The following is a 26,478-nucleotide window of genomic DNA, read 5'->3' on the forward strand; positions in this document are numbered from 1 at the left end:
TCAAATAGCCATATCTTATATGTTTGTAGTCCAACTTGCAATTTTTGCCAGTTTTTGAATGTTTCCTTCAGCTCTTTTTCATCATTGCCATATGTCATAAATTCTGCTCTGTAAGTTTCTCAAACTCGGTTATCAGTGTGATTTTTTCATGAATTCCTTGTACATAGGCAGGTATTAAAATGCGTTGTGACGACCTCGGCGTTCTTCTGTTACATAACTGTCAAGTCAGGATTGTGGAAGCACATTCTGCTGCGTATATAGTAATGATTTTGACTTCTGTTTTCGCCACAAAATTTTGTCCTGAGTTATCTGCACATTTATTTTTGTTATTAAATGTGAACATTCATTTAAAACGGTGTAAACAAATCTTCCCGCTTTGTTCACGCTCCATTGACCAACATCATGCTTGATCTAAAGTCGCGTGGATATACTGTATCAATCAATGAAACGATGCGACTGAAGTAAACACCTTAACCGTGAATGTGGATACAAAATTTTAGCGAATTTGTTCTGAAAGTACATACATTCGACTGATATTCAAAGAAATATTCAACGAGTTAATCGTATTTCGAAGTGAATTGTCTAAACTAATTAAAGGTTACTCGGTTTACATATACAGGTTAATCATAAATTTTGAATACACACATTATACACATTACTTCAGTGTAAAAGTCATTTCAAATTTGGAGGTATTGATTTGTAATTAAAAAATATCAAGAAGAGATCGACTTAACTTGAAAATGAGGTTTGACGAGATACTTTCTTTGCTGGGCGAGTTTGGAAAATACCAGAAAGTCTTATATTTTCTGGTTTGTTTACCGGCGATATATACCGGCATGCAGATGTTATCATCGGTGTTCACACTATCTATTCCCAAACACAGGTAAATTCTTCTATATCACACTTTAAATGTCGCCAGTAACTGCTGCTTCTTTCAAAGTGCTTATTTCTTCTATTTTTTTGTTTTATTCAAATTATTATTTGCCCAATATCTAATAAAAATAAATCAGGATAAAGTAGTTTTACATTTATTGAAGTAATGCATTTGTTAGGGCTGATGATTAATACTGTTAGAACAATAGACTGGTTAGGACTAATGCTTTATACAAAACTGCGTACCTACAAGAAAAGTTGGTGTTTAGGCTAGAACTGTGGTCAGTTGTTCATTTACATAATGAGAAAAATGTGCAGCCAGACTGGAACTCGAACCCGGGGCCTCGGAATACCGTTCCGATGCTCTACCGACTGAGCTACCCGGCCGCCTACACACTTTCTCCCCGTTTTAATATTCAAGTTCTATACCGTGACATATTTCCCCACCATTTTGTAATTCGTCCTCGAATTTCAGCGGGTAATTTATATATAAGCACTTACAGGCACCGGAGACTAACCAGTGTAATGCCGTCACGTACCCACGTTGGGCGCCATCTGTAGCAGGGTAAGAAAAATGTGCAGCCAGACCGGGACTCGAACCCGGGGCCTCGGAATACCGTTCCGATGCTCTACCGACTGAGCTACCCGGCCGCCTACACACTTTCACCCCGTTTTAATATTCAACTTGTTATGGAATCCATGTTCTTCTGTTAAATTAAGTGTAATGACTTTTGTATGGGACACGATGTAAGAGACTAGTTTTAAAGACGAAAACAAAAATCAACCGTTGATTGTATAATTTAAATCTTATCGCCATTACTTAAATGCATCATTACTTAAACTTGTAAAATATAAAAAATGCAGTTTATTAAGGATATGTATTTACTTTGTATATATCATGTTTCAGATATTTTAGGAAGATAAATATATTTCATCTCCTCTTCGTATCATACTGTCTTTGGTGTAATTATCAGATATATACATTGTCCTCCTGGTGCCAGCCCGTATTGCAATAATGCACCGAGGGACACATGAAGTCTTCCTCCACCATCAAAAGCTGGAAAGTCGCCATATGACCTATAATTGTGTCGGTGTGACGTTATACCCAACAACAACAACAAGGCAAACAATGAGTAGTCCTGTACTACTTTTTCATTATTGGGTTAATGTGAACTTTGAGGAGCAGCTTAACCTAATCCCTCCATTGACCGACATTTTATAAATGACACACTACGTATTGTCATTTACGCCGACTGTCTTGACATGGACGTCATAGTTGGTTTACATGTTAAGATACAAAATAAGCCGCAAAACTCAAGCCACAGGGGAAAACGTTTAAAACCAATACCTAATAGTAAATTACATAAATAAAAAAAAAACATAATGAGACAAGTGAAAACAATTTATCTTTGAATATTAATTAATCTTTGAATAGTTGTAACGAGTTTTGCCTGTATTAGGAATAAATTTCTAAAGAATAATTTCTTCAACTTTATAGGAAACCAACTGTAAATATGTATCCGCTGTTGGACTATCGCCGCTTGTCTGAGAGAAACTAATATATTAAACATTTTACAAACTGAAATGAATACACGAGTTTGGTCCAAATAGACTTATTTCGAATTGATCTATTTACAAGTGTATCTCCTTACCTATCGATGATGATTTTCTCATTTGATTTAAAACATCTTAATTTTAAAACAGTTAGATATATTAAATTTCAAACTGTTCAACGTTCAAACCATTTCGATATTAGGAACAGGGATGTTCAAAGAAGTTAACACAATTAATGTCTACGTAATTTAATACGCATGTTTCATTTGGGCATCACATTAAAAAAAAATGTTTTAAACCTTTGCATGCCATGATCAGTGTGCGTGTGTGAATCAGAAGGAAGAGAACAAGATGCATGGACATGGTCATTATACAGTGGTGTAGTGGAAGTACAGATTTTACGCTGTCAATAATGGTCTTCAAAAATTCTTTGAAAATGATATCAAAACCAGATAAATTTTCATAAAGAATACCAAGAGGTATTATTTTATCAAAGAGTATGCAATAGTTTCTATTTATAATTCATTATATAGTGAAAATTTCAAATCAACATCCAACAGTATTTATATAGTTGTTATACGTATAAATGTTACCTTTTTGTCTTAAACGGTTAAGAAATTATTTTGAAGATCTTTTTTACAGTGAGACTTTAATGTTAAATTACATAATTATGTCTTCTTTTTCAAATTTACACTTTATGCAGTTGTTTATTGACGTAGGCAGACTTGTAAATATAATATAAAATTTCACTAAATTTCAATGAGATCTATCTTTCATGTAAGATGATATGCTCTTGTCGTATCATAGGTATTTCTTTATATTACTGATTAAATGATAGATAGTTTCATTTTTTAAAGGTTGAACCCAATTACAATTATCAAAGGGGATTCAGGTAATATTTTGTTACGTATTATGGTTTTAATGACACAAACAGTTTGTGTTAAAACTTAGATTTAAATGCAACATGTCTTATTTTGATGTTGAAATGCACCATTATTTATTTTAATTTTTTCATACTATATGTTGTAAATTTCCAAAGCTTGCGCAGTTTCTTCTACTAGAGTAAATAAGGTAATGCTACTGGAGCCTTCTTCGGGACACATAAGCTAGGTCCCTGTGCCATACTCGGGGTCATGGTCGGGTCGTCTGTACATACCAGCGCACGTGTAAGCAAGCTATCGACATTCCAGAGTAAAATAAGTCATATTTAACCTTTAGCCTGCTGGCGGCAAGTGGTTTTGCCTTTGCGACTGGTGATGACCGAGACCAACCTGCACATCCGTGTAGGCTGATCATGGTCTGCACTGTTCGCTATTCAGTCAGTAAATTTTCAGTGAACACCCCTTCAAATAATAAATGGTATTGCCCAAATGGAATGATGGACCAGTCCATGATAGAAATTTAGCAGGGTAAGGGTTAAGTGAACACTTGTTTTCCTACTACCATTATATTAGGCTATTCAAAACTTCAGTATTCAAAGATTTTCAACTCAGTTTTTGATTCTACTTATGTATGGCTTCATTGGGTCTCCTGAAGCAGTCTTACACCGTCCTCATTACGAATTTATCGTTGTACACTTACATGACATTTCAGGATTCTTGAAGCACGTCCTGCTGTGTCAAACTCATATCTGCACTTTCAATGTTTTCACCACAAAAATTACATAGCTAGCCCACTATGTACCTGTAAGTAAACATATTCATGTCCTTCAAAGTAATATACATTTGTAATAGAAAATTGCTCGATTTTATCACTTTCCTGTCTTTACAACTGTAATCAAAGCCTTGGGAAGACTGGTGGAGGTGGGTTTTGGCAAGTTTTGAACATTATATTCCAATGACCTAAATGCTACTCAGTCGCAGTTTAGACGAAGCAGAGCATTTACAGTTTTTCTGTTTACATATAACTTGACAGTTGTATAAGATACAATTTTATCAAACCTTTTAGAGGGAACATTTTTTTATGAAAAAAAAGAGAGAGAAGCAAACAAATTAAAGATTGAGATAAAATCGTAGCAAAGACAGGCTAATAACTAATTTACGACACCTCTGCAAATGTTTGAATATCACTCTTACATTAATCAATTTATTGCGTTATTTAAAGCGCACTTGTAATAATTGTTGAGCTATTAAATTGCATTAAGTAGGCTAACAAATCAAAGGCAAACATGTTTAAATATTACCATGAAATATCAGCAAGCTTAAATACTTTCTAACTACGGAAACCTCTCAGTTAAACGCGTTTATTTATTCCGCTGATAGATTAACATTTACATTTTATATTTATTTACTTATTTATTTATCTATTTATTTAAAGTCTCACCATTTACAAACATATAAAACACACAGACATGTAAGTATGTATATACAATAAAACATGTAAGGTCATTCAATGTGAATTATACGAGACTGTATATTCCACAAACTCTTCAATATATTTTAATATTTTAAAACAGTTTCTGTAAAAGGTATATGATTTAATTGCTCTGTCACATATCAGATCATAACATTATAGTTCACTTATTACGACTTAATGCAAATGTAATCTACAGAGGATATGCTTCCCGCGGATCACGCCCACAGCAATCCACCCCAACCACCAAGTGAGTACCCCGAGGCATAACAAGAGCTGTTTGATGACAGCGCGCTCGACTTTCTCAATGCTTGATTCTGAATTAGAGCTTTGCCAGTAAAAACTTTATAAAACTTTAAGCAAAAATATCTAAGTTAAAAAGGGGCATAACTCTGTCAAAATTCAAATTAAAGTTATGGGGATTGTTTCTCCTGGTGTATACTTTGATAGTAAACAATTATTTTAAGTTTCAAGTCAAAAGCTTTGATAGTAACTGGAATATTTGACTTTATCAAATACTTTAACCAAAAAATTCTAAGTTAAAAAGGGGCATAACTCTGTCAAAATTCAAAACAGAGTTATGGGGATGTTATTTCTGGTGTAGATTTTGACAGTGAATAGCTATTTTAAGTTTCAAGTCAATAGCTTTGATAGTAACAGAGATATTTGACTTTATCAAAAACTTTAACCAACGGCGAAATTTTACAATACAGGTCAGATATGAATTATACATACAGATTAATTCAGTTTTGAAAAAAAGAAAACATTGAGCAAGTGGTTACTTATCAAAGTAAATTAGTAATTAATAAGAGAACTGATCAAATTCAATACAAAGTTTGATTTGCTTGTCGAGGTTGGCAAATACCAGAAAATTGTACATGTTTTTTGATTGTTTACCGGAGCTATTTACCGGCATGCAGATTTAATCATCGGTGCTCATGTTATCTATATCGGCGCAAATGTAAATCCTTAAAAAGAAATTAAAAATCTTTAAATTTGCCTGTTCTTTGTCACTGTCTTCCTTTCATTTTGTCGTGAGTTTTGCAGTTCTTAATTATTCGCATGGTTTTTACACATAGTTTTTACTTATGTATCTTATTTTTAACTTATTAGAATATTTTATGTGATATGTACATAAATTATATTACATGCAGTCTCTTATAATTCTTTAATAGAATGATCTTGCAATAGTTTATTTGTAATTGTACACTGTAATTATATGTTGTATGCAAGAATGAGACGTAAATAAAGATTTAAAACTTTTGGTAAATAACTAAAATAAATGTAAAGTCTGGTAAAAGTTTTTTAGTCCTACCAATCAGTTATAAAATGTTATCGAATTTCGTTTAGGTCTTTGCACCAAACATCCCTTGTTAGTGACTGACTTTACATACAGTATTATCCAGTCCAAGTACAATAATGGTCTCACTCCATATCACATTATCGAAAACAATAGGCTTGTCTTTCACCCGAGGTATTTTTACTTAACTTATTTTTTGAATGAATGCACATGAAAACTCTTTCATCATTCTTTTTGAAAATAACAACAACAACAACAGCAGAGCAAAAGGTTTGGTTATACTTTGACAACGATTAAAGATTTTAGATATATGTTAGTCATTTCATACAAATGACAAATTCCAACTTACTATGGAAATTCGTAATGGTACAAACAGTTTTAATTTTGATGCGATATCATATAATATAAACATTGCGATAAAAATATATAAAATCTCTCCCGCCGTTACGCATGTTGCAGTCTTCCGCCGTTACGCATGTTGGAGTCTCCCGCCGTTACGTATGTTGCAGTCTCCCGCCGTTACGCATGTTGGAGTCTCCCGCCGTTACGCATGTTGCTGTCTCCCGCCGTTACGTATGTTGCAGTCTCCCACCGTTACGTATGTTGCAGTCTCCCGCCGTTACGCATGTTGAAGTCTCCCGCTGTAACGCATGTTGCAGTCTCCCGCCGTTACTCATGTTGCAGTCTCCCGCCGTTACGTATGTTGCAGTCTCCCGCCGTTTCGTATGTTGCAGTCTCCCGCCGTTACGCATGTTGCAGTCTCTCGCCGTTACGTATGCTGCAGTCTCCCGCCGTAACGCATGCTGCAGTCTCCCATCATTACGTATGTTGCAGTCTCCCGCCGTCACGCATGTTGCAGTATCTCGGCATTACGTATGTTGCAGTCTCCCACCGTTACGCATGTAGCAGTCTCTCGCCATTACGTATGTTGCAGTCTCCCGCCGTTACGCATGTTGCAGTATCTCGCCATTACGTATGTTGCAGTCTCCCACCGTTACGCATGTAGCAGTCTCTCGCCATTACGTATGTTGCAGTCTCCCGCCGTCACGCATGTTGCAGTATCTCGGCATTACGTATGTTGCAGTCTCCCACCGTTACGCATGTAGCAGTCTCTCGCCATTACGTATGTTGCAGTCTCCCGCCGTTACGTATGTTGCAGTCTCTCGCCATTACGTATGTTGCAGTCTCCCGCCGTTACGGATGTTGCAGTCTCTCGCCGTTACGCATGCTGCAGTCTCTCGCCATTACGCATGTTGCAGTCTCCCGCCGTTACGTATGTTGCAGTCTCCCGCCTTTATGCATGTTGCAGTCTCCCGCCGTTACGTATGTTGCAGTCTCCCGCCTTTACGCATGTTGCAGTCTCCCGCCTTTATGCATGTTGCAGTCTCTCGCCGTTACGTATGTTGCAGTCTCCCGCCTTTATGCATGTTGCAGTCTCTCGCCGTTACGTATGTTGCAGTCTCCCGCCTTTATGCATGTTGCAGTCTCCCGCCTTTATGCATGTTGCAGTCTGTCGCCGTTACGTATGTTGCAGTCTCCCGCCTTTATGCATGTTGCAGTCTCCCGCCGTTATGCATGTACCAGTCCCACAGGCCGTGCTGTTAATGATACGACGATTCCTTTCAGGACAAAGTTGGAACAGAAGAAAGTCCCCACGAGCCCTGATGCAGTCGCTTCTTTAAATGATCATGTATCTGAATTCTGTCGGAGAAATGATAGCGTCTCGTCTGTATGCACCACAAACACATGTATTGTTCAAGCTTTCGATAATCCTGTGTAATGTAAATCATATAACTAAACTGAAAATCTCCCACAATACGAAAAATTTATTTAAGTTATTTAAACGACACTTTCATGAATTTCTCATTTCTTAGGTATTTATTTCGATGCAGTCAAGGCCCCGTGTTTTAGATTAACTTGATAATTCAGTCATGAATCATATTCTGCTGTGTCAGATGCAGGTCTAGGTTTTATATTGGTCTATAATAGATATATGACTGCCACCACATAAAAAAGCACAGCTTACCTTTTGTCTCGAGCTCCGTGTTAAAATGTTACTAAACGTCTTCAGTCCTTTAGACAGTGTATAGTTCTAACTGCTTTCAACTCTTTGCTCTTAGATGACACCAATGTACAAGTGCACTTTCATACCTAACAATAGTCTATACTCCTCCCTTATATTTTCCGATCGATTTCGTCACGTTGATAAACAATATAACGTCAGTTTAGTGAATATCTTAACCATAAATTTAAACACGGCCGTGAGGTGAATATGTAATTCAGTAAACTTTAAGCGTTAATCCGTACATTGACACTACATTGTATATGTTAATTACGTATTTTTTAAACACATGGACTTATTGATTGGTAATTAAAACTTAACAAAATAAGTGAAGACTCAATTAACTCAAAATGAAATTTGACGAAATAACGTCGTTGCTTGGCGAGTTTGGAAAATACCAGAAAATCTTATATTTTTTGGTTTGTTTACCGGCGATATTTACCGGCATGCAGATGTTATCATCAGTGTTTACATTATCTATTCCCAAACACAGGTAAATCATTCACTGTCTTTATTTATTTCTGCTGCTTCATAGAGACTTGTATGTAATAATGCTTGAAACAGGTCTTTGAGGGTTGTTTAGCATGTATATACGGGTCGGACTGATTATATCATGTTTAGAACAATGATTGATTTAATCAAAGAACTTTTTTGTCAGAAGTGAACGTGGTGTGGTTTGATGCGAGACCAGGCCGGTTTCATACCTTTCAGACCGGCACCTTGTTTAGAATTGAAGTTTTTCAGATTTGCAATCGATGATAGTTGTTTGAGTTTGTAATATTTAAAATTCTCTCCAGTGGAACATGGCAGGTCTGTTTGTTGGGATGGGATACGTTTGTGTGCTAGTACATAGTGCGTTTGTCTATTTGGGCAGGGTAAGTGTATGTTTGGGCGAAATATGTTTGTCGAACGCTGCTGTTTTTTTTTTGTGTGTTGTGGGAGGGGGAGCTGCCTGTGTGTTGGGGCAGGGTAGATTTATGATTTATGTTTATGGCGGGATAGATTTATGATTGAACATGTAAAGTTTGTAGGTTAGTGTGTGTTGGATGTGTTGTGTTTGAGGATTGGGGTGGGATAGGTTTGCTTGTGGGTGAGGCAGATTCGTACTAGGGTGGATTACATTTGTGATTGGACAGGGTATATTTTTGTGTGTTTGGGTTAGGTAAAAATTGTGTGTAGGTGTTGGGGCCTTGTAAGTCTGTTTTGTTTAGATATGTGGTAAATAGCTTTCTATTACATCGTCATTTCGCGCTTATACTTAAATGTAATTTAAAGAGTCTTTCTTCATTTTTTATGTTTGTGGCGTAATAGCGCATGAAACTGCCGCATTTACATATTAAAATGAGCGAAATTACAACGTAAGAAAATTATGTTTTTTTTTTTTGCGGCGAAAGACAGCCAGACAGTAATAAAAAACAAAACGACACACGCTGAAGCGAATAAGACATTAAACAGAGTTCAAAAACTTATTTCATAAATTTAAAGGTTGACTGTTTCTGTGTTTAGACCTGAGACTTTTGCAAGAGCTTTCTTTGATGATTTGCCGGAAGTCCCAGAGAAGGTTTCAACCGTCTTATCCGTTTATATACACTTATAAGATAACGTGTTTTTCCACGAGTAATTGCTTTTCTTACATTTTGGTGGCCGTTTATAAAAGATGTTTTTCGAACGAAGCCATTTTACTTTATAAATGCTGTCAGAGGCGTCCGTGGTATAGTTGTACGAGAATAAGCATTGTTTCTTTTTCGTTTCTACACAATCACACTGTGAATAACTGAATGCAAATATTACACTGTATTAGATTCTCTGTTTTGTTCTTATTTTTAAAATTTACAAATTATTATACTTACTTCTGTCTCTGCGTAGTTATTTTTGTTGTTATTTTTCTTTTCCCAATCGTAATTATTTTTGTTGTTATTTTTCTTTTCCCAATCGTAATTATTTTAGTTATTTTTTTACCAGAGGTATGTTTACTTTCCATATACCATGTACTGTTTAACATACATGTTTTTTGTTGAGCAGCTTGACCTAATCCCTCCATTGACCGACATTTCATAAATTACCTTCCTGCGTGCAGTTGACCTACCCGTCAAGATGCACAAAAAGTTTACGTCCGTTTCTCACACTTTAAGAGGATGAAAAGGTGAGAGGTCCAGTTTAATTGAACAGGCAGTTAGTTACAAAATAAACAACAACAACAACAACAACAACAAAAAAAAGATTCGCATTCCAAATGTAATTTTGTATTCAAGTAACTAATAGTATAACGTTATTAAGTAATAATTAGGGTTTGTTACTAAATTGCAACAATCAATTAGGATTACTAGTAAATAAAATTTGGAATAGCGCCTACATAAGTGCTGGGTATACTGTAGAATTTGACAAAAAATGTTTTCAGTTTCTTTCTATGTTCTTGTCCTTTGGTATCGTGGAGTAGTGGATCTCAGTTCAGCCGGTGGCACTACCTGTCACGAACAGACTCAAAGAAACGGAGTTTTCCATTACTTTTCTTGATTACGTTGATTTTCTTATAGATTTTATGAACATTTGTACAACCGGTCTCACCGCTTTGCCTTTTACAAAGAATTAATGCGCAACTTAAGCGACTGGACAAGTTCATTTTCTACCATTATGCTCCCAGATTCTGCTACAGCGGAATCAGATAAATTTCGAAGGACACTTAGAAGATGTTAAATTTAACTTACACTTAGGTACATTGTCATTCGAACAAATTCATTAATCAGTCTGTTGAACAGGATGGCAAATATATTAACCAATGTACGTATATAAGTAATTTATTTCACGATCCATAACCGCATTCAGCTCGAAAAGTACACCAAAAAGTGAGTCACAGAAGTCAAAACATTAAGGTTTCGTTTTTAGAAAAGATTCCCATTTACACCAATCATTAAAATGCATTTATTACAAATGGTGTAATAAAAGTTTTGGCCTGAAGCTGAAATTTCTCTCCACGTTTTAAGATATTACAATCTTATTCAAATATCTATTTCTTTAACATTTTTCATCAGCTTTAATGATAATTGAGCTGCACCATGAGAAAACCAACATAGTGCATTTGCGACCAGCATGGATCCAGACCAGTCTGCGCATCCGCGCAGTCTGGTCAGGATCCATGCTGGTCGCTAACGGTTTCTCAAATTGCAATATGCTTTGAAAGCGAACAGTATGGTTCCTCACCAAACTGCGCGGATGCGCAGGCTGGTCTGGATCCATGCTGGTCGCAAATGCACTATGTTGGTTTTCTCATGGTGCGGCTCATATATATGATCACTTTATCAAATTTAGCATGTTAAAGGCGTCTCCACTATCTCTTAAACATTCACACGTTGTATACGGTGAGAGTTATAGAGGGTTGATAATTATTAGTCAGATGGTAGGTGATAGTTAAATAGAGGGTAGTAGCCTACTCGGTGAAAGATATTTCGATCTTACACTGAAACAAACAACTAACCTGTATATACCACCCTACCCTCTAAAGTACTATGACATAAGACGAAAATATTTCAAACCATACTATTGTTACATAATTGTAGATGGCCGACTATGAAAAAATTGAAACATAAATGTCAAGCGAAAAGTCAAAGGACTTGAGCAATCTTTCTAAATATTTATATTTTGCATTTAAACTTAGAGAAATAACTTATTTTTTCATTTTCCCATGTTATTCTTTACAAGAGATACTTTGCGCAAATCTATGGTTCTTTTGATTTTTTTTTTCTTATTTTTGCATGATTATAAGGAGACGCGGTTGTTTTGTTGTCCCCTACCTTTTTATTTTAGATGAAAAATGAGCCAAACAGACAAAAACTACCTTTGGAAGCATAATCATGACCACAGTATCAACACGAACCACCAAAAAGCCAAGTGTTTCTACTAAGCATATGTTAAAAATATTTGATAAAGTGTTTTTAAATTCCAGGTGTAAACTCCCAAGAATTGATAACGACACATACGAAGTTCAAGGAAAATGGCACGAAATTCTGATCAACAGGTCGATTCCATATGTCAAGGACGATGACGATGTGTATGAATATTCCGATTGTGACATGTTCGCGACCAATCCAAACACTTCTTACAATGACCTGAACACGCCTGTAAACACAAGTGAGAAAGAATGCGACAAATGGGTTTACGACAAGTCTACTTTCAAAAATACGTTCATAACACAGGTAATAATAATAATAACAATAATAATAATAAGGTTTAATGAGTATATTTCAAATATATTTCAAAGGTACTTTGCTTTATCTTGATGTTTTTGTGTTGAAGAAGTATGCAACCTACATTCATGTCCCGGATTTTACTACATTTAATGACAGTCTGTAGCTGATGTGTGCTTCATGAACACAAAGTCATTTTCAGTTTCATCTCAGCTTCGAGAATTAAGTTAAAGAAACTTCGTTATAAACTATTGACTGCTAGTTTTCTTCAGACCGTAAGTAATAGAAAGAGCATTGAAACTCGAGGGTAAACGATTTGTACGAGGGGGCGTAGCCCCCGAGTATAAATTGTTTACCCGAGAGTTTTAATGTTCTTTCTGTTTTGTATCATAGCCATCCATATATTTGTAGGCGTTTCACATTGCCATATACAGCAGTTCAGTGGGTACTTAATATCCTTGCTTTACAAATGTGTAAAGCCCAGGTAAAATAAACCAATGCTAGAGCAGAAAATCAATAAATTGTATCATAGCTCGGTGTTTTTTCTTAACAAATTTGGTGCAGGTAAATCGTATACACTGAGCGCAGGGTGCGGTAACTAAAAGTGTGCAGGTATTAAATACCCGCACGCTAGTTACCGCACTGTTAGATAGGAAAGTATGCCAGCGTGTATGGGCGTGTCTCTAACAGCAGACAGCGAAGTGCATTTTATTGATTTTCTGCGCTCGCATTGGTTTATTTTACCTGAGCTTTACACATTTGTAAAGCAAGGATTTTAAGTACTCACTGAACTGCTGTATATGGCAATGTGGAACGCCTACTGAACTACCATATATGGATGGCTATGATACAAAACAGAAAGAACATTAAAACTCTCGGGTAAACGATTTATACTCGGGGGCTACGCCCCCTCGTACAAACCGTTTACCCTCGAGTTTCAATGCTCTTGCTATTACATACACTTCGCTGTCTACTGTTCCAGACACGCTGGCATACTTTCCTCCCCAACAGTGCGGTAACTAGCGTGCGGGTATCAAATACCTGCACACTTTTAGTTACCGCACCCTGTATTCACTGTATACGAATTACCTGCACCAAATTTGTTAAGAAAAACACCTAGCTATGATACAACAATTATTGTATCATAGCTCGGTGCTTTTTCTTTAAAAAATTGGTGCAGGTAAATCTTATACACTGAGTGCAGGATGCGGTAACTACAAGTGTGCAGGTATTAAATACCCGCACGCTAGTTACCGCACTGTTGGATAGGAAAGTATGCCAGCGTGTTGGGAACAGCAGACAGCGAAGACTATTTTATTGATTTTCTGCTCTAGCATTGGTTTATTTTACCTGGGCTTTACACATTTGTAAAGCAAGGATTTTAATACTCACTGAACTGCTGTATATGGCAATGTGGAACGCCTTTTGAACAATCATATATGTATATGGATGGCTATGATACAAAACAGAAAGAACATCAAAACTCTCGTGTAAGCGATTTATACTCGGGGGCTATGCCCCCTCGTACAAATCGTTTACCCTTGAGTTTCAATGCTGTTTCTATTACTAACCGCCTTGTTAGCCTAGTGATAGAGCACCCGCTTCGAGTGCTTGAGGTCGTGGGTTTGCACTCTAGCCGCGTTATATGAAAGACGTTAAAATGGTACTAGTAGCATTTTCGGTTCATCTTTAAGAGGATAGTACCAGCATGACCAGGACTGGTCAGCCCGGGTTGGTACAATGTGAATGGATGGGGCATCATGCATATCTACGGCATAATATTCTGGTGAGTCAGCACTATAAAGATGCTTGTATCATAGCTCGGTGTGTTTTCTTAACAAATTTGGTGCAGGTAATTCGTATACACTGAGTACAGGGCATGGTAACTAAAAGTGTGCAGGTATTTAATACCCGCACGCTAGTTACCGCACTGTTGGATAGAAAAGTATGCCAGCGTGTCTGGAACAGTAGACAGTGAAGTGTATTTTATTGATTTTCTGCTCTAGCATTCGTTTATTTTACCTGGGCTTTACACATCTTTAAGAGGATTTTAAGTACCACATGAACGCTGTTATGGCAAGTGGACGGCTACAACTACATATGGGGCATGATGAAGAAATTAATCGGCAATTATATCGGGGCTGCAGTACAATCACCCATTTATGCATACATGGCATTGCGCTCACTGCTTCAAGAAGACACTGTTGTTTATATTAGGCTATATTAAATTTGTTTTCTAGGCAAACCTAATATGTGGTCAAGAGATCGCACGTGCAAATGCCAATATGATACTGATGGGCGGAGTTCTAATTGGCGCCATAGCCATGGGGGTATTTTCAGACGTGTAAGTTGCTCTTTTATTGGTAGTGTAGCTCTTTGATAAACTTTAAACTATGAAGTCGAACCGTTCATCGTTCTCAAATTTAATACCTTATAACCACTGTTTGAAAGTAGTTCAAACACCGGTCTATGTGCGTATTTTTGTATTTTTCTGTTTACTATGTAAATATATCTAGAGCTTAAATTATAATAAGCAAGCAAAGTTTGAGAAATGCTAATCATGTTTTGGTTTTTGAATGTACATAAGTTTCAAATGTAAGTGTTTACAGGCAATCACGAGTATGTTTACAGACAGAGTAGTGAAAATTGTTTAGATTTGAACTATTCACATTTTGTTGCAAAAGTGTCGGTGTCCTCTGTTTTATTGTTGTCTACAGTATGATGAATATTATAAATGCATTGACCGATGAATTGCAAACCTCTAGCTGAGATGAACTTGTAACTTACTTTGCTATGATTATGTATTCAAAAATAAGTTTTTCTGTGATGTTAATATCCGTTTTTTTTTTGTACAATTTAAATGATGTAAAATATTAAAATTGTTTCTTTAACACATTAATACGAAAGTACATAGATAAAATAATCAAACAACATGGGCTAGACAAACCAATAAAGGAACACTATTGGAGACTGTCTTAGAACGGTCAGTGTCAAAACACCACTTAGGAATTTAAACTGGTAAGTGATGCGCACTTTACTCAACCCTCATCACCGCATTTCTAGTGTTACAGGACAGTGAAAAAACAACAACTAAAAGGCACAAAACGATGTAAAGCTAGCTTTCGTCTTATAAAACTGTGCCTACAGTGGTGTCACTGTGAATAAATATCTATTTCAAACTATCGGCATAGCTATGATTACGAAGACATGAACAAGTCTGTGTAACACGTTTTGGTAACCGTAACTGACATATATTGCTAGGTGCTGCGAGGCTGTACGCCATTTGTATCTTAATTTTTCAGATTTGGACGAAAAAAGGCATTGATAGTGTCCCTGTTTCTTCATATTGGAGGTGCCTTCGGTTCTGCCTTTGCTCCAAACTACGCCTTGTTTGTAACATTCCGGTTTCTGGTCGGCTTTTCAAACATGGGCATGTTCATGTCAGCGTTTGTTATAGGTTTGTTATACTACTAACTCGATAAAGAAAAGTTACTGAATGCAGTTTTTTTTGACATGGCATAAGGTGTCATTTTCATGCCGTACAAAATGCATATACAATAGAACCCCGCATTAAGACCATGCCTAAATTAAGACCACCTCATTATTGAGAATTCTTTTTTCCAGAACAGAATTATTTCTTCTATATTTCAATGGTCGCAAATCCCTAAAGTCCATCCCGCTATTCGCTAATAAGATTACTTATAGTTTCAGTCCAAAATTACAGTAAGGCCACGTTTGACATTTCCTAGTAGAAATAAAATCTTCTGTTTTGTAAAAAAGTGTCACTGATATTTTCTTTAACTAAAATTAATCTGTGTTAAATGAACTTGATTTTCTTACGTCACTTTGAATAGAAAACATTTACATGTTTCAAAATCATCAACAGTCAGATTACAATTTATGTAATAACTTGATTTTAGTTTATAATTAAATCTTGATTCTTTGAAGTGATTTTGATTTTATCAAAGCTAAACAGTTTTAGAAGGGTTTTTTTTTCTCGAAGGCTAAGATACAAATTTTATGAACATGAATCTAGTGATTTTTTAATATCTTGACTACATCATTCGTTATATACATGTATTTGAGTTGGAGAAATATTAAGTTTTTAAATATTAATTAACGCTATATTCCAATTACAGAACGTTCAATAGCAAAACAACTGAAAATTATTTTGTTTATATCTACATGAAGTCAAAAGCTTTACACAACATTTTACAGTTTTGAAAAAACTTCCTATCACTTTTAAAGAAAAGGCCGATAATATGACCGCCCCGCTATCAAGACTTTTTCAAAGAACCATAGATGGTCTCATTAGCAAGCTTCTACTGTATATTTCAAATTTAATTGTATACTGTGAAATCATTAATATTCGTGGGGGACTAATTTTCGTGGTTGAGTCAATCCACGAAATATAATCCCAACGAACAAGTAAAATTTCCATTCCTTTTATGTCAAAAGTTGATATCAACGAATTCATATCCCCATGAAATTGCTGTTTTGACCAAAGCCATGAAATTTTATGCCCTTGAAATTAAATGATTTTACAGTACTTCGCTTTTTCGTGCTGTTGGTGTATTTCATTGTCAGTTTGTAAAGTAATTAGCATTGACATTAACGGAAGAGCAATAAAACGGGGAGAAATTTTAATGACTTTTTTTTATTTGGTTATCAAATTCGTAATCAGTTTTATGTATTCTTTATGAATTGATTTCAATTTGATAAGTTTAATTAACAATTTGATTCGTTTTTTTTCTTCAAAATTTCGTTGTTGATGATAATATATTTTATCATATACCTGTGAATTTTCTGTCTGAAATACAGCCTATTTCACTAATGAATACAAAACCATCAGATACATGGTAAGCCTGTTTTAGTTACGACTTTCCATGCGTAAAAAGTTTACTGTTTAAAACGAGTTTTAAGCCATATTTGTCTGAAATTGTTGTCAATTTTGGCTGATATAACAGTTGAAATAGGTTTATGTATATAATAAAGGGGTCATTAAAGCAGTACCTTGACCTGCAATGATGCATTCGACTCTCGTAGATTTTGCCATTACGGATCACATTCGGTCCAATCGCCTCGTAGGTTCCTGGCCTGGTAAAATCCACTCGAACCGAATACAACATTGCAGACCAACATATTGTTATGATAACCCTATTACATTATATTTTTTATTGTAGGAATGGAACTTGTTGGCCCTTCACAGCGGGTTGCTGCGGGTATCATTATAGAGTTTTTCTGGTGTATTGGGCTCTTTGTGTTGTGTTTCATAGCTTATTTTGTACGTTCATGGAACATGCTACAACTTGCTCTAGCCTGTCCTACCGTGCTGCTCTTGGTATATCTTTGGTGAGTTTGTTTCATGATTTTTGTACAGAGTCATATTCAACAAAGACTATTTCCTACAGCAACAAATTAGGTTGGTAGTATGAAATTCTATAGGTATATGTTAAGACCAAAGTCGAGGAGCAAAACCATTATAATTTCAAATATCAAACTATCTATATTAATATATTAAATACAGACACGACTGGTATACCATTCCAAGTAAAAGTGACACTTGGGCTTATCAAATACAAGGACTTCATTAATATACATATAATTTTGCTGTGTATTGAAGGATTGTACCAGAGTCTCCACGCTGGCTTATATCAAAAGGTCGCTATGAAGATGCGAATAAAATTATCCAGAAGTGTGCCAAAGTGAACGGTGTGACAATACCAGAACATGTTGTGGGTAAAGACTCGGACGATAACACAGAAAAACAAAGTGTTCTTAAAATGCTTACTGTACCGAAGTTGCTGATACGAACTCTCATCATATATCTTAACTGGTAATATATTTGGTTTTACTTATAATCAATTTTAAACCGATAGCAGATGAAAGAGGTCGGATAACTACACTTTCACCTCAAATTAGTCTTGTCTATGCTATACTGCACCTAGTTAAAAAAACGATATAAAACCTCAAGTTCTAAATGAAAGTTATATATAAAGTCATCAAAAATCTTTGTGCATATATATATAATACCGGTATCAGTCTTCAGAAAATAGCAACAGAATACTGCTGAGCTTTAAGAACATTTTTAATTTTCAGCTACTACAGCTTTCCATGTCAGAACGTACTGAAAAAAAATGCGTTATAATGGAAAGCGCTAGCAGCTAAAAAATCAGGAGAAAATAAAAGCTCAGAAGTTAACTACTGTGAGTTCCTGACAATTGAATAGAACACAACGCAATGAATACATTGCATGTCAATGCACATACATTTGATTAAAAGTCTTTTTAGGGTATATTGGTAATAGACTGCATACTTAGATGTAGCGTCTTTTTGGTATGTCTAAAATGTTTACAGATTGCTTGCCTGTAATCAACACAGCCGTAAACGGACTGATCCAATGTATTCGCTATCTATTTAAATGAAATTAGGTTTTTGCAAGATATGCAAAACAGAGTTTACATATTTGAATATACTTCAACTGAATGTAAATTAGATAAAACTCACAGTAAGTGATTGATGGAAAGTGAAAAATATTAATACAGTTTATATCAGTCGATGTAAACAGATGTCCTGCCAATGATAAAATAAATCAGATTTAGAAGTGCAACTATTTCAAGATGAAAGGTCCGTGGATATGCGCATATATTAGCTTACATACTTACACATTGAAATGAGGCAAATATAGATTTTGAAGCACTAAAAAACAATCAGAATAAACAAGAAACACAGTTTTATGATCTCGGGCCTGGTCTTTAGTGTTGTTTATTTTATTATTCATTTTGCATAATTACATAAATAGATGACAAAATGGTATGAAAATTGTTATTATCCATAATAAACTAGAAAGCTTATTAGATATATAATGAAATACAAAGTATATGTTGAATGCAATGACTATAAACTGAGCGTGGAGACAGGCCATTAACCCTTATCATGCTAGACACGATTGATTCTGCCTTTGCGATCTGTGTAGATCATGATCAGTCTGAACATCCGTGCAGTCTGATCATGATCTGCACTGCTCGCCATTCAGTCAGCATCTTTTTGGTAAACACCCCTTTTAACAGTAAATTGTACTGTCCAAATTGAAAGATAGACAATTTCATTATAGAAATTTAGCAGGGTAAGGGTTAATGCAGTTCTGCCATTGCTGAATTTCAAAACTGTGCTAACAAACAACAAGCGATTCTGCAAATTTCCGATATGTCTTAAATCTCAGTTTTATAACCTCACAGTAGAAACGCAGATCAGACCTGCCACACGAACGGTAAGTATAACCTCACAGTAGAAACGCAGATCAGACCTGCCACACGAACGGTAAATATAACCTCACAGTAGAAACGCAGATCAGACCTACCACACGAACGGTAAATATAACCTCACAGTAGAAACGCAGATCCGACCTACCACACGAACGGTAAATATAACCTCACAGTAGAAACGCAGATCAGACCTACCACACGAACGGTAAATATAACCTCACAGTAGAAACGCAGATCAGATCTACCACACGAACGGTAAATATAACCTCATAGTAGAAACGCAGATCAGACCTACCACACGAACGGTAAATATAACCTCACAGTAGAAACGCAGATCAGACCTGCCACACGAACGGTTAACAACGACATTTGTCACAAGTATCCTTCATGAATCTGTAAGCTATAGCATAGAAAATAAAAGAAGTGTTCATTGACCATTGGGTTTCAAGATTTAAAGAAATATATCGGGAGAATTTATAGATAACTCGGAAATTAATTCTAAAACAGTGAATGTTCCGTCTGGTAAGGTGACTCATAAATGCCATAATCTGATAATTATGTAGATACAATATTTGATATACTAATTCTATTTGACATTCTATCAAATTATAGGTGTGTAGTCAGTATGGTCTATTATGGCCTAGGCCTGAACGTAGGCAACTTGAACGGGGACATCTACGTGAACTTTGCAATCAACAGCAGTATGGAGCTAGGTGCTTACCTCCTCTGTCTTCTCACGCTCAACAAAGTAGGTCGGAAAGTTCTTCATGCTGGCACAATGATCCTAGGAGGTGTTGCCTGTCTTTGTACCATTTTTACAGTGTTGTATGCTGATAAATGTAAGCCTTTTATTTGATAAATGCTCCCTCCTTTCACATTATTTAATCATGATTGTTTCCAATCTTCCGTTGCATCTGATTATTCAACAGCAGCTATAGTTGTCAACATTTCATTCAACTTAAGAACTTTTTCCCTGTTCAGTTAAATAAAATATTAAGAACATGTCATTCCTGAGCGTCTGCATACATTCATTTCACACTTGTTTATATTTACTTCAGCTCTTTACTGGATCACCGTGGTGCTGTCAAACGTTGGAAAGTTCGGAGTGTCAGCCGCATTTGCCGTTATCTATGTATGGTCCGCGGAACTGTTCCCAACCAAAGTTCGAAACTCAGGGATGGGGTCAAGCTCAATGATGGCTAGGGTTGGGAGTATGATTTCGCCATACATCGCTGATTTGGTACGTGCACTTTATAATAAATGTACGAAATATAACACGATTTAAAACTGCAAAACCTTCTATGACTTAGTCGTGTTTTATTATCTCCCTTCAATGTAAGTTTCAATATCTTCTGATACGTGATTACTGTTTAAGAAATTGTTACCCTGATATTTGTTAAAAATGACTTAAGATATGCTCGATCGAGGACTATACTATACAAGCTCAACAGTTTGCTTAAAAATGTCTAATTTCAGTGTGAGCTTAGCAAAACATTTTGCTGTTATGAATTTTTAATTAACAGTATCTGCATTTTTAAAAGGGCCAGTCATTCACTGTCAGTTATGTATTGAGTTCGTCAATTCAACTCTACAGACTATATCAATCCACGGTACTTGTATGTATTGCAGGGCACTTACGTGGAGGGTTCCTTTGGCAAGGCATTACCATTAATTGTATTTGGTGGGCTGTCAGTGCTAGCAGGTCTTCTGTCCTTGTTCCTTCCAGAGACATCCGGTAAAGTCCTACCTGAAACTATAGAGGACGCCGTCAACTTCGGAAAGTAAGTATTATGTTCAGCTATATTGTATTTTGACATGTTTGGCAGACTCGAGTTTCCTGAAATATTGTAAGACAGGTCTTGAATAATACCATCAAATACGTCGTCGGATGTGGCAATATTATAGCATTGACATGACTTTCTGTGTCAAGAGTGAAGAACAGAATATGCACCGATTGCTGTATATGTTAAGACAAAGCTTCGAACGGAATACTGTTTAGTCCATATCTCACCATTGCCCATCGCCTAATTATAAAAGCGCGATGACAGAACAGTTGGATGGCAGGATAGTAATGTGATAGGTGGCGACGTAAGATAGTAGGGTTTATTATAAGCAGACGAGCGCGCATTGTAGTAAGGCAATGACCACTTAATATTATGTAGTGGCAAGAAAGGAAGAAAAGACGGTGATATGATAGTAGGGCAGTAGGACTGTATGATAGTAGGACAGTAATGGCAGGATAGTATGATAATAGGATGGTAGGACAGCAATAGTATTATCCTACCCTCCTTCTCTCCTGACATCCTACCAATCTGACTAAAGTACATCTCCTATTACGCTACGCTTAGGATCTGAAGACGTGCTATTGATAGTCTCGTTCTGACGACCCTTCCGCTAGTCAGTCAGAGCCTTAATTACAGTATGTTGTAAATCTATATTTAGCCTGGGTTTTTCATACTTACAATTCTTATGACGACCACATCGCGACAACGCCCTCGTGTTTTGAGAGAAATCATATGTCATGGTACGGACTTGGTCACGTAAAGCATCAGACAGCCGGTTAGCTCAGTCGGTAGGGCACTCGCCTTTTAAGCGAGGGGTCCTTGGTTCGAGCACCGGACTGACTGCACATTTTTCTTACTCTTTGAGATTCGACGCTATTTTGATGGTTCAGCCAAATGCTTGTTGAAACAAGTCGTCTGATTGGTTCAAATAAAAATAGATTTGCGAAAATATAAATAGCAATATTGGAAATCAAAAATATACGGAAGACGAATGTGAATGGGTCATTCTCAGATCTTCGTTTAGAAGATCAAGTACTTTAGTCAGATTGGACATCCTACTATCCTACCATTACGCTTTGGTATTAAGGCGATACCAGTATTCCGTAGTTTCTTGACATAAAGAGTATTAAGATGGAAGTGTATCCAGTTCTAATGACAGTGTATTACTTCAATTTCAGTGAAGACTCGGGCAGTAAGAAATCTCCCAGTAACAAGTATTACATCAATAATGCTTACAGCAAAGAGATTGACAATCCTGGAGAATTCAAAGCCATACGATAGACCGTTCAGCAATATAACATTTAATTACTGACATATGCTATTCAGTGTCAGTAAAGTTCAAAGAGGAGACACTACTTCAGTGCTCCGAAAAAGATAAAACATATGTGTTTATAGAACAATTAGTTAATACGCGACTGAGCTCATGGGCAAAACTCAAGGACAGGTAACTGACAGGTATTTCAGAATTCAACTGCACGAAATTAAACATTGCTTTCAAAAATCAAGTGAGCTGTGGATATTAAGAAAAATGATCCAAATAAACTCATTCGACCAGTTTGCAGTGGTACACTTATATGTCTGAGACATTTTGTATAGTGTGTGTGAAAATTGGTCCAGTGTTAAGAAACCTTCAATCGACACCGGTTATCTCGGCACTATTCAGTACAGCGTATTCCGTACTGTATAACAGCCTTGCTTTTTAGATTCTTCTATTAGTAAGTTTATCATTCGACTCATATAAATCAATACAAAATGAAACAATTCCTCATCGAAAAACTGTTTTAATGAAAATATAAATCATATTCCGGACCTTTATAGTGCCTTCAATGAATATTTGAATGCATTTATCATACCTCTTGCGTATTTCTTGACTCTCTTACAAAAACCTGCTATTTTTATACGATTTTATATATTTTCCAGACATATTAAATAATTTTTATATCAACCATGTTGTTTTCCCTACACATGAGAACATTATGTGTGTGTTCTAATTAAGATTAAATGACTCGACTATTCCAGTCTCGAATGCTCCTTTGCTTAAAATGGAATAAATAATAATAATAAATAATCATGTCCATCATTGCACACCTAGTGTCATAATTGCCCGAGGGCACAACCAGCCGTTTATTGACCTTTTATTATATACCTTCGCTTCATATTTATCCTGGTATTTTCATTTCATGTATTTTCCAAATACTTAAAAGCATTATTTGTGTTGCTTATTTCATCAGCAATGCCGTCAATATTTTGATCTGAAAATGATTCAGCACCCTTTCGCACGCCATAATGACGTTCCGGTTACCCGGGGCCTTTATGATTATGGCGCGTGAGGCACACTGCTCCATTATGGATTCGACAACAGAGACCGTAGTGACCGTTTTTAACGGCTTTTTTGTTACTATTTATAGTTTGTTTGTTTTGGGTTTAACGCCGTTTTTCAACAGTATTTCAGTTATGTAACGGCGGGCAGTTAGCCTGACCAGTGTTCCTGGATTCGGTACTAGTAAAAACCTGTTCTCCGCAAGTAACTGCCAACTTCCCCGCATAAATCAGAGGTGGAGGACGAATGATTTCAGACACAATGTCTTTCATCGAATCGTCACGGAGAAAATACGCCCCGCCCGGGAATCGAACCCACGACCCCGCGATACGTAGACCAACGCTCTCCCTATTGAGCTAAGCGGGCGGGCTACTATTTATAGTACTATTTAACACTTAGCCAAAAGTAAGAAGCTAAACGAATTCCGATTATAAGCTCTGCATTTATGATAATTACGTATTACTGTTAAAATATATCTTGAAGTTTAATTGCATAAGGACACGTCACGGCTAAGATAGTTTAGCATTATTGCAATACACAATCGGTATTAAAATTCTGTTTCCAATACATGTGCTCATTAGATGAATTCTCAATATATATGTGAAAATAAGGGATGTGATATGTATGATTGCATTACTGTGAGTTGCTCTAATTAGTGACAAATGACTGAAACAATAGGAATTCGTACGTGACTTGGATAGATATATTCTTATATTGTTTTAATTCACGAGTTGTAAGCTACAATATAGAAGACCATTTTTAAGAAAATCAAACTGAAAGTTAGAAATAACAGAAAAAAATTAATTAGGCCATGAGTCATCATATACCTGTCAAAATTTGTCATTAGTTTTCACGAGCTGTCAAAGTTATTTTTATCTCTCTATTCTGCAAATGCATTGTTTTTGTAGGTATCTTGGTAGGATATTGTAGTGTGTAACTTACTTTACATTCCACATTAATATTTAAGCTTGAAATTGCTTTGTTGAGCTCACCGAAATCACGTATGAATTTCTATTGTTTTAGTTTATTGTCTGTAATGAAGGTACCAAACCTCAATAAGATATAAGAATTGTTCCTTTCTGGCAGACAAAGGAAACTATTTGGTTTAATCATAACATAACGGTTTTTGGAAAGAACTGAATATTCTTTGGTTTTTTGCTATTCACCGGATATTCAAAACTTGATACAACCTTAATAATGAACCTTTGGTATATAATGATCAAATCCCAGTTAGTAGTATAGGCATTGGTTTGCTTGTAAACAAACGGGCGCCATCTTGGATGACCTAGTTACTATAATTAGTAACTCATTTGCATATAGGAGGACACTTCCTCCTCCTCCACTCCTCCTCCTCCTCCTCCTCTTCTTAAGATACTTACATCGATTTCACAAATGCATCAGTGTCCTGTTTGCCATCAGTCTTTCTCTAGGATCGACAACATGCGGAGACATCAACGTTATGTCCACGGAAATGACGAAGCCACTGACAGTTTTTCACCGCCATTACAAGCATGGGACATCTCAAGAGAGATCACGTTTCAACATCCATTTTCTATGGTCGTTTCAGGACCAAGTGGTAGTGGAAAAACTGAATGGACAAGAAAACTGTTATCATCAAATCTTGTAAGACCTCGGCCTCAGCGTATCATATGGTGTTTTGGACAATGGCAACCATTGTATGATGAACTTCGGCGTGAAATTCCCGGGGTCGAATTTGTACACGGTATTCCAGACTACCTAAACGATTCCCAATATATAAATGTTAATCGAAGGAACCTGCTGGTCTTTGACGACTTGATGACTGAAGCTAAATGCGATCAAAGAATTGCTGATCTCTTTACCAAGGGCAGTCACCACAGGAACATATCTGTCGTATATCTCACCCAAAATTTGTTCCCTCAAGGTAAAGCTTGTAGAGATATCGCTTTGAATACGCAGTATCTGGTGCTATTTAATAATCCTATTGACAGACAACAAGTTGCTACATTGGCCAGAAGAATTTACCCTTCGTCTAGTAACATCTTTATGAAACGGTTTGAACGAGCGACATCAAGACCGCACGGTTATTTGGTAATAGACTTAAAATCGAGCACCCCAGAACAACACCGTTTACGCGAAAACATTTTCGAGGCGATCAGTCCAGAAAAGAGAAAACGAACGAATGATGAATATAAACAAGAAGACTATTTCAATGGAGAAGGATACTTATCTGACAAAAATGATGACAAGGATAAAGATGAGGAGGAGGATTATGATGACCATGATGATGATGATGATGATAGTGATGATGAAACAGAAAATAGAAATAATGTCACAAGCTTTGTAAAGAAACGATCTTTGATCAAGGGACCTCCAGGTAAACGTAGAAAAGTTGAGATTATAGAAGAGCGATCACGCCGTGAGATATGGGATAAGCGTTTTCAGTATCCTCTCAGACAATCTATTAAAGAACAATTCAGCGCTAAAGTTAACAACTATACGGAACAAGGGCTCTCTTTTGAAGACGCGTACCGTCGCACCGCTAATGACGTGCTGCCTGAACTAAGAAAGAGACTGAGACAAAATTATGCTCGATTTCTAATCGACTTTTATGAGCTACAAAACGACCCTACTCAGCAGCAGATTATACAGTCGGCTAAGAAACTTAAAAATCAGCACGGGATGACTGTCAAAGAATCTATTCGGCAAGCCATTGCCCTTAGAAAAGACCTTTTTGTTGAGTTGTGGCCCGATCATAAAACCAAAGGAGACTATTCAATGGAGGATAATAATAAAGAAAGTGATGAC

General features: G+C 36.3%; 2 protein-coding genes across 2 annotated transcripts in view; one reads left to right on the forward strand and one right to left on the reverse strand.

Moving 5' to 3' along the window:
* LOC123552185 (arginine/serine-rich protein PNISR-like) overlaps nucleotides 1-17,401 on the reverse strand; it is a 151,134-nt gene extending 133,733 nt beyond the window's left edge. Inside the window, exon 1 of the mRNA XM_053541719.1 lies at nucleotides 17,395-17,401. The gene's annotated coding sequence lies outside the window, so the exon portion shown is untranslated. The remainder of the gene's footprint in view (nucleotides 1-17,394) is intronic.
* Nucleotides 11,975-23,316, forward strand: LOC123553007 (organic cation transporter protein-like). Its single transcript, XM_053541720.1, has 9 exons — nucleotides 11,975-12,331; nucleotides 14,563-14,666; nucleotides 15,625-15,779; nucleotides 17,506-17,674; nucleotides 17,946-18,158; nucleotides 20,200-20,426; nucleotides 20,646-20,827; nucleotides 21,217-21,368; nucleotides 22,550-23,316. Exons 1-9 carry the CDS (start codon nucleotides 11,990-11,992, stop codon nucleotides 22,650-22,652), a joined length of 1,647 nt encoding a protein of 548 aa, XP_053397695.1. The 5' UTR covers nucleotides 11,975-11,989; the 3' UTR covers nucleotides 22,653-23,316.
* Nucleotides 23,317-26,478: the final 3,162 nt, after the last annotated feature.

The sequence above is a fragment of the Mercenaria mercenaria genome, chromosome 4 (genome assembly GCF_021730395.1).
Source record: "Mercenaria mercenaria strain notata chromosome 4, MADL_Memer_1, whole genome shotgun sequence".
NCBI classification, from domain to species: domain Eukaryota; kingdom Metazoa; phylum Mollusca; class Bivalvia; order Venerida; family Veneridae; genus Mercenaria; species Mercenaria mercenaria.